Source organism: Myotis davidii, unplaced genomic scaffold, assembly GCF_000327345.1.
Source record: "Myotis davidii unplaced genomic scaffold, ASM32734v1 scaffold363, whole genome shotgun sequence".
NCBI lineage: Eukaryota > Metazoa > Chordata > Mammalia > Chiroptera > Vespertilionidae > Myotis > Myotis davidii.
The window spans coordinates 2,762,328-2,770,840 of NW_006294069.1; the positions used below are offsets into that span (position 1 = coordinate 2,762,328).

An 8,513-nucleotide genomic window follows, 5' to 3' on the forward strand; every position below is an offset into this window, starting at 1 on the left:
CTGAGGAAGTGTTTTCCCACCACCCAGGGTTCTCTGGAGCCCACGTGTGAGAGGTTTCTGCCTCCCCAGGAAGCTTCTCTGCCCCCACAGTTCCCAGAAACACTCTTCCTCCCAGCATCACCCCACCTGCCTTAGCCACTGACCCGGCAACAAGCCCCGTTGCTGTCTTTGTCTCTTCCTGTTGTGGTTCAAATCTGGGCGCGGGTGCAGGTGCAGCTCGGCTCCCCCCGACTGCGAGAGCCGGTCGGAGGGCCCACAGCACAGTCACCCATTGCCCTTAGCTTCTGTGTGACCCTGGGCAAGTACCCCATTGATCCCCTTTCCTCCCGTGTGAAGGGCTCCAACACCCTCCCACCGCGAAGACGTGGCAACGAAAGGGAATCGGGGATGTGCAACGCCTAACACCATGCGGGGACAGGCGGAGCCTGCTCGGTGCTCGGGGAGCTCCGTTGTCGGACTGAGCAATGGCCTGATAAACATTTCCTAAAAGGACAGTCGGTGACCTTAAAGCAGATCTCTTACAAGTTGTGTGATTTGAGTAAGTCACCTCTTCTCGCTAAGCCTACACTGTAAAATGGAGATAGCCCAGCTGGTGTGGCTCAGTGGTTGAGTATTGACCTATGAACCCCGAGGTCACGGTTTGATTCCTGGTCAGGGCACATGCCCAGGTTACGGACTTGATCCCTGTATGGGGCGCGCAGGAGGCAATCGATCAATGCTTCTCTATCATTGAGGTCTCTCTCTCTCCCTTCCTCTCTGAATTCATTAAAAATATATTTTTTAAAAAGAAAGAAAATAAAATGAAGATAATTCTGAGGGAACTCAAGTGAGGAACAAATGAGATAGAAGAACTTTATAAGATGACCTAAAATATTATAATAACAAGGTAGGGGTAGGACACAGATCGCATACCATGAAAATACATGTGACTAGCTCTGTCCAGCTCTAGGCTGAGGCATGGCAAGTAGAAACCACGTGGTCTCATCTAGCACACGGCAGCCAGCAGCTCTCCCCTGCAGGGCACAGCATCGCTCCTGGAGATAATGCACACTCCTGGGAGCACTGGCCTTGGGTGTCTGTGGTGTCTGGTGACACGTGGCTTCTTACGATCAGGTTGGCTTTGGGTTTTCCACTCTTCAGATCAAGGGCGAGGCAGCTGGCCGAGAGGCACAGCTGAGGTGAAGGAGGTGGCCCCCGCATGCTAGCTGCTGTGTAACAGAATTACCCCAAAACATGGTGGCTTAAGACAATTTATTATCATCTCACAGTTGCTGTAGGTCAGGGACCTGGGGTAGTTTAGCTGGCGTCTCTCCCAGGCTGTCTTTCCTTTGAGCCTGGGGCGCTGGGCGAGGTCCTGTGCGTGTCTCCCCTCTCTCCTCCTCAGGGAGCCACACCAAGCCCTGGTCCTCATCCCTGGAGTCCCCAGGTCCTCCTCAACCTGCTCAGCACCGGCCTCCGCACAGGGAGGGCCACTCCCGTCCGCTTCAGGGACCCTGCGGGCGTGGCTGCCGACCTCCTTCCGGGGAGGACCGGGCTCTCCCAAAAGTCCCTTCCCTGTGTGTTGCCAGGTTACAAAGGCCGACACGTGAAAACTGCCGCTGGCCTTTCATGGAGGGCGAGGAGAGGGCTGCTCGGCCAGCGCTGGCCAAGGTAAGCACTTCTGCCTAAAGGTCAGGTAAGCGGTCCGTGGTGTTTTGCATTGACTTCCAACCTCTCCTAGAATCCTGCGTGTCGTGTGTGTGTGTGTGTGTGTGTGTGTGTGTGTTTGGAATCCTGCATGTCGTGTGTGTATGTGTGTGTGTGTGTTTAGAATCCTGCATGTCTTGTGTGTGTGTGTTTAGAATCCTACATGTCTTGTGTGTGTGTGTGTGTGTTTAGATGCCTACATGCCTTGTGTGTGTGTGTGTGTGTGTTTAGAATCCTACATGTCTTTTGTGTGTGTGTGTTTAGAATCCTACATGCCTTTAACTCCTTGGCAGGCAGGGACCTCATCTTAAGCCTCCACTCTGTCCCGCCCAGGCCCTGCATGGGGTTGCACACAGGTGGCCAATATTACCCCAGAGACCACCCCCGTGTCTTGGTCCTTTCGGTCTGCATCTCTGTATCTGAGGGTGATTTTCCCATAACTGACTCTAAGCCCACAGGTGTGCAGGCTCGAAAGGCCAGGAAAGGAGCACCCCAGGCCCAGCCCTCAGCTACCGGAAGGCAGGAAGGCTAATCCTGACAGTGTTTCCCTGTGAGATGAAGCCCCAGTTGTCCCACATGGAAGTTGGTTTAATAGTGTCTGGGGACTGGTGTGGCCATTATGGAAGACAGTATGGAGTTTCCTCAAAAAATTAAATACGGAAATGCCATTTGACCCAGTGAACCCACTTCTAGGAATATATCCCAAGAAATCAGAAGCACCAATCAGAAAGGATATATGCATCCCTATGTTCATAGCAGTGCTATTTTTACAATAGCTAAGACTTGGAAATAGCCCAAGTGCCCATCAGCAGATGACTGGATAAAAGATCTGTGGTTCATTTACACAATGGAATATTATCCTAAAAACCCCAAAATACCAACCAGGAAGAATGTATGCACCCCTATGTTCATAGCAGCACAATTGACAATAGCTAAGATCTGGAAGCAGCCCAAGGGCCCATCCGTAGATGAGTGGATAAAAAAGCTGTGGTACATTTACACCATGGAATACTATGCAGCAGGGAAAAAGATGAATCTCTTATCCTTTGAGACAGCGTGGAGGGAGAGTATCACGCTAAGTGAAATAAGTCAGTCAGAGAAAGACAAGTATCGCGTGGAGGGAGAGTATCACGCTAAGTGAAATAAGTCAGTCAGAGAAAGACAAGTATCACATGATCTCACTCATATGTGGATCCAGAGATGTGGAAGCATGGAACAGAGTGGGAAAACTTGGAGGGAAGGCAGGGGAGTGTGGGTGAGTAGGAAGTAATCAACCATGGACCTCCTGGCCCATGGACACAGAAAATGGGGTGGCAAGAGCCTGGGGCAGGGGGTGGGGAGGGGCAGGCTGAAGGGGGTCAATGGGGGAATAAAGGGGACATGTAATACTTTCAACAATAACTAATTTTACAAAAATAGTGTCCCTGGATTGGCTGTCTTGTGTGTGTGTGTGTATGTGTGTGTGTGTGTGTGTGTGTGTGTGTGTTAATCCTCACCGGAGGATATTTTTGCCATTGATTTTGAGAGAGGGTGGGAGGGGAGAGGGGGAAACAGGTAGAGGGGGCAGAGTGAAACATCGATGTGAGAGAGAAACATCAATGGGTTGCCTCATGCACACACCCTGACCAGGGGTCGGGAATTGGACTTACAACTCAGTTGTGTGCCGTTGACCTGGAATCAAACCCTCAAACCCTCCGATGTGCGGGCCAATGCTCTAACCACTGAGCCACGCCGGCCAGGGCGTGGCTGCCTTTTCTTCCCTGTTTCTGTTGGTCTTCCCTTCACCTCCCAAATAATCTCCTTGCACCCGAGTCCTCGACTCAGGGTCCGCTTCTGGGAGAACCCAAACGAAGGGAACAGTGGCCCTCGCTCGGTATTTGTGGAAGGGAAGCACGGCAACCTGGGACAGGTAGCATAGCAGAGCCTTTGCAAAACTTTGCTTACAACGCCATTTGGGGGATTCAGAGAGGATCGTGCTTATAAGAGAAGCAATATGCACTTTGCGACTTCTCAGCATAACCTCCCAGGAATGGCGTCTGGGGCTCACTTGTCCTGAAGACCACATGAGGGCAGGGAGCGTGTTTAATGACTAGGAAAGGTCTCCAGGATATTTGCAGCATTTTCCTGGAGCCCACAGAAGGGTGCTGTGTCTGGAGCTTTACCCACGAAATTCATTTAAGAGTTAGAATTGCTAGAATCTATACACGTTCCCTTTTTTGGGGGGCGGAAAGGGGGGAGGCGGCAAGTTATCTAAGTGTGATGAGAAATGAATGGACAAAGAGATGCCAGCTTATCTGAGCAAAAGGAAACGCAGAAAAAGACTCCGTTCGCTAAATTGCGTGTGTGTAGGAGCCGTGGCTGTCCCGGGCCCCTGAGGGCACCGCGGTGGCAGGAGAGTGACCTCATCAACAACACAGCAGAGGTCTGCTTCCTGCAGAGGTAGGTCTGATTTCCTTTTATTCTTCTCCTTTTTCTAACACATAAACTTGCGGTAAGGATAAAGGATAAGCTTGTCACTCTCACGGGTGGGTTTTCACTCGGGCGGAGTGGTGGCCAGATCACAGTGTGGGAGCCCCGGAGCCAGGCTTCCCCCCAGGAAGTCGTCAGGGCCGGCGACTTTTAACGCCAGCTGCTGGCTGTTGGTGCTGTCCTGGGAGGGACAGGCTGGGTTCTCCGGCGGCTCCTCGGCACCGGGGTCAGAGTGGATGCCCTTGAGGGCCAAGATCCGGTACCGCTTCCTCCGGTTGAGCTTGTATATGCGAATCCGCTCCTTTTCTGCCTCTGGGTCGGCGAGAATTCCATCCCAACGCAGACTCTCGTTGACCTTGTTGGAGAGTTTCTCTTCGAATTTGCCGAAGTTGGGGAGGTTGACGGAGGAGGAGAAAGAAGGGACGAGCGGGTTTGGCTCTTTGTCCTGCCTGTGTTCTGGTCTCAGGCCATGATCTTTGCCGGGACTCAGGACGTCGTGGAAAGAGGAAGACAGCTGCTGCTGCTTCAGGCTGCGGCTCTGATGTTTATCTGCTGAGCAGATGAGCAGTGTTAGCGTTTGCGGTGATGCCTGCCCTCGTCCTGCTCGGGAAGGATGCCAAACTCACGGAAGATATAAGGGGGTGAGGAGTGCAGGCTCCTCCTTACCGAGGGCTCAGTGGCCACGCCCACCAGCTTGGGACACACTCCACTGCCATATGCTTTAGTTGAGCACCTACTATGAGCCAGTCCTCTGGATACAGGCTATCAGCCCAATTTTCCAGGTGCGGAAACAGACTCCGAAAGTCTCAGTAACTTGCCAATGTTATATAGCAGGTGGGAGGGCCAGGATGTGTGTGTGTGTGCGTGCGTGCGTGTGTGCATGCGTGCATGTGTATGTTTAGCGCCAGGATTTTGAATGCAGGCCTGAGGCTTCCGAGCGGGCTGTTCCTCTTACCGAGTGCCCTGTTCTCTCCTCTGTGCCATGCTGCCCCTCACTTCACCTCTCCACATGCTCACCCAGATTCATTCAGTTCTAGGCGCCCATGACTCTGTCTCCCCCCTACCCCCCTCCGTCTAGACTTCTTTATGATGGAGAAATGGAGAACAGAAAAACTTCCTGCATCTGACTGTGGAGAGTAATATCATGCCAAGCCAGGAAATACTTCTGCTATGTGGCTTGTACTGGTTTTTTTTACATTAATAAGATTCCTGAGTTATATAACACCATATGCGGTGGTTCTTTCATCAGCTTAGCCTTCTTTTTGGTGGGGAGGGAAATCTTCCCCCCGCCCCCGCAAAAAAAAGAGAAAAAATGCTCTTTTGACATTTCTATACCTTTCTACTCCCCCCAAACTATTTGGAGTCCCCTGCTGACATAGGAAGTACATGCCACTCTAAGTTCTCGAGTCAGAAGCTAAGCCAAAAAGACAATAAATTTTCCTAATTTGGTTTTGCAGACATAAAACCAAAGGAGGGCTTTTTGACCTAACCTCCAGAATTGATTGCGTGCCTTTTTATTACGATGCCGCCTGATGAAGTAATTGTGATCGTCCTATTGCTTCCTTCCCCAAACTTCCAGGTTGACACGGGGCCGGCTGCCACTCCTTCTGCCTCCAGCTCACCAGGGTGCCAGCTCTGCACACAAAGGCCCAGGGCCAGAAACTGGACCCAGGACTAGCCACACTAGAGGTCAGGGCTGCTGTGCCAGGGTCAGCGAGAGCCCCCCAAGACAGCCAAAGCCTGGAGGGAGACCACACAGGTGACAGTGGAGGTAGCGTTTTTTACATCAGTTATTCTCTCTCCATAAAATAGGTGCTCAGTGCCTTTGTCAAAAAATCAGGGGGTCCTATGAGAAGAGTTCAGGGAGATGTAGGGGTTCCGTGGGTGTGTGGCAGCGGCTGGTGTGTGGATCTGATGTGTCCTTAGAGAGACTGGAGTGAGGCCTGCATGCATACAGTTGTATGGGTACAGGAACTGCTTGGGAGGGGGTCTCTGCATGTGAGTGTGAAACAGTATCTGTATGTGTGTAGGCTGTGGCTGTGTGTGCCTGATTGGGTATCTGTGCTTTGGTTTTATTTGGTGCTTATAGTGACATAAGGGGTGTTGTTGAGGATGTTTGGGATTATAAAAGTATGTAGCAGTGACGGATGTGATGGTGTGTGTGCAGTTGAAGGCTGGCCTTGGTGGGCGGGTGGTGGGGACGACCGTCTGTGCAGGGAGGATACTACTTCATATGCATTAACTGGGTGTCTACATGACATCCAGAGCCCAGCTACCCCTGAGGAAGGAGGAGGCAAGGAGGGTCTCTAGACAGAAGGCAGAAGTCTGTGTTTCTGTGTGTGAGGAGTGTCTGCCTCTAGTGCTTAGTGGCTTTGGCTTGGGGGAAGTCTGTGAGGATGAGGCGATCTCTGTAGGAGGGCTGAGATTTCTGTGGGGAAGGTAGGGAGGTTTAGGATTGCAGTTCCGCTGGGTGTTTAGTAAAGATGAGGTGCTGTGTGGGGCTGGGAGACTGTGGGAATAATGTTGGGTATGGGAGTGTCTTTGTTTGGGGTAGAGTGTCTCCATGGATGTTGAGAATTCGATGCAGGATTTGAGATCTCTGTGCTCTTTGGGCAGGGTTTCTGTGTACATGGATGGTCTTTATGAGCAGGGGAGGGGCATCGCGGTGCAGCGTAAGTGGGGAGCGGGAGGACCTCTATCTGGGAGGGGTGAGTGTCTGCTTCTGGTCTGAACTGGTCCCCAGGTAGATGGGGGTCTCTGTGAGGGACGCGGGTGGGTGACCTCGGGGAGGGGTTAGGGGGAGAAATCTCAGGTACAGGAGCTGAGGCTTCTGAGCTGGCTGTTCCTCTTACCGTCTCCCTTGCCTGACCTCTCAGTCTTTCTCTTCTTCTTTTTCTTCTTCCCCTTCCGTTTGGGCTCTGGGGCGCAGCTGGAGATGGGAGGCAGTCTGGACTCCTTTGTGGCCGCAGGGCCGCCCTCTAGCTCCTCTTCCTCATCCTCATCATCCTCGCCATACCTCGCCGCCCTGGCCCCACGGAGGCCGTCCATCCGCCCCTGCGGGGCCGCCAACTGCGCGTGGGTCAGCCCAAGACCCGCTGCAGCCCAGCGGGCGGCTCCAGGCGCTGAGGGCTTGATCAGACCCACGCGTCTCCATGGCGACCGCCACACAGCGCTCGCGCGTGCGCATTCAGGAAGCTTCAGCCTGGGCGCCGCCGGCGGACTAGGTGTGCGCATGCGCGTTTCAGTCTGAGCCCTTGGCAGAATGGGGGAGAGAGATTGTCAGTACTCGTGTACTCCCGCACCTTTCCCAATGCTGTTTGTTTTCGCCTCGGTGTGTGTCCTCCAAGCTCCAGTCTCTGGAGCTACCCTGGCTTTCCAAGCCCAAGATGTGCAAAATAAACGTACTTCATTGCTCTCCGGGAAGAGAACAGCTGGGCCAGCAGACACCTGGCGGTGCTCCCCCAACCCGCTCGCCTAGGTTGGGGCACTTGGACGTCTAACATCCGGACACCCCTCCTAAATGATCTCTACTTCCAAACTCTCTCCAAGAATTCCTTATCTATTCAGCTGCTAGAATTAATGTTTGAAGACGGATCGTTTCCCTCTCTTGCTTAAAACCCTCCAATGGGGCCCCCCTCACAATTCATACTAAGATTGAACTTCAGTGTGGCTCACAAAGCCCGGCGTTTCTCTCCAGGTTTACTCACCACAGGTTATATATAGATCCCCCCAAATGGCAGGAATAACATCTCTCATCCCCCACGCTCTTCTAGAATGCTGCCATTTCCACATCAGGAGGCAGTCAACGCCACTCCCCTTCTGAGTGGGCTGGTTGGGTCACTCCTAACAGCGTGTGGTGGGAGTGACAGTGTGTGGTGGGAGTGACACTGTGACTCCTTAGGCCAGGTCATAAAAGGTCATGCAGCATCCACTTCATTATTGGAAGGCTTGCTCCTGGCCTCCTGGGCCTCCTGGGCCTCCTGGGAAGGAGTCTGAGCACCCTGAGGCCCCTAGACCGGGAGGGAGCCCAAAAGGACCACAGGGAGAGACCCTAGGATGTGAAGGGAGGTGCCCCCAGCTGCTGCAGGCCCCAGGCCAGCCCTACCCCAGCCCTTCCTGAATTCCTAACTCAAAGGGATTGTGAGGGATAATGAAATGGCTGTTGTTATTGAAGTGACTACATTTTCGTGTGATGAAGTTGTGCGGCACCGGAGAACCAGAACACCAGTCTTTGATTTCTGCCATCCTAGTGTGTGTGAAGTTGTATTTCCCTGTGCTTTTAAGTGCCGTTTCCCTGCTGACGAATGAGGTTGAGCATTTTTAAAAACTGCTTATTGGCCATTTGAATGTCTTGCTTT

General features: G+C 52.7%; 1 protein-coding gene across 1 annotated transcript; it reads right to left on the reverse strand.

The window, feature by feature from the left end:
• Nucleotides 1-3,600: 3,600 nt before the first annotated feature.
• Nucleotides 3,601-7,306, reverse strand: LOC102757342 (chromosome unknown open reading frame, human C17orf97). The gene is made up of 2 exons (XM_006768081.2): nt 7,008-7,306; nt 3,601-4,704 (listed from the first exon to the last, which is right to left on the reverse strand). The coding sequence occupies exons 1-2, from the start codon at nt 7,201-7,203 to the stop codon at nt 4,220-4,222; spliced, it is 681 nt and encodes a 226-aa protein (XP_006768144.1). The 5' UTR covers nt 7,204-7,306; the 3' UTR covers nt 3,601-4,219.
• Nucleotides 7,307-8,513: the final 1,207 nt, after the last annotated feature.

Coding starts and splice junctions, on each gene's coding strand:
- LOC102757342 (XM_006768081.2), bottom strand. CDS start 7,203: ATGGACGGCCTCCGTGGGGCCAGGGCGGCGAGGTATGGCGAGGATGAT. Junction 4,705..7,007: donor GAGGTCAGGCAAGGGAGACG/GTAAGAGGAACA, acceptor TCTGCTCAGCAG/ATAAACATCAGAGCCGCAGC.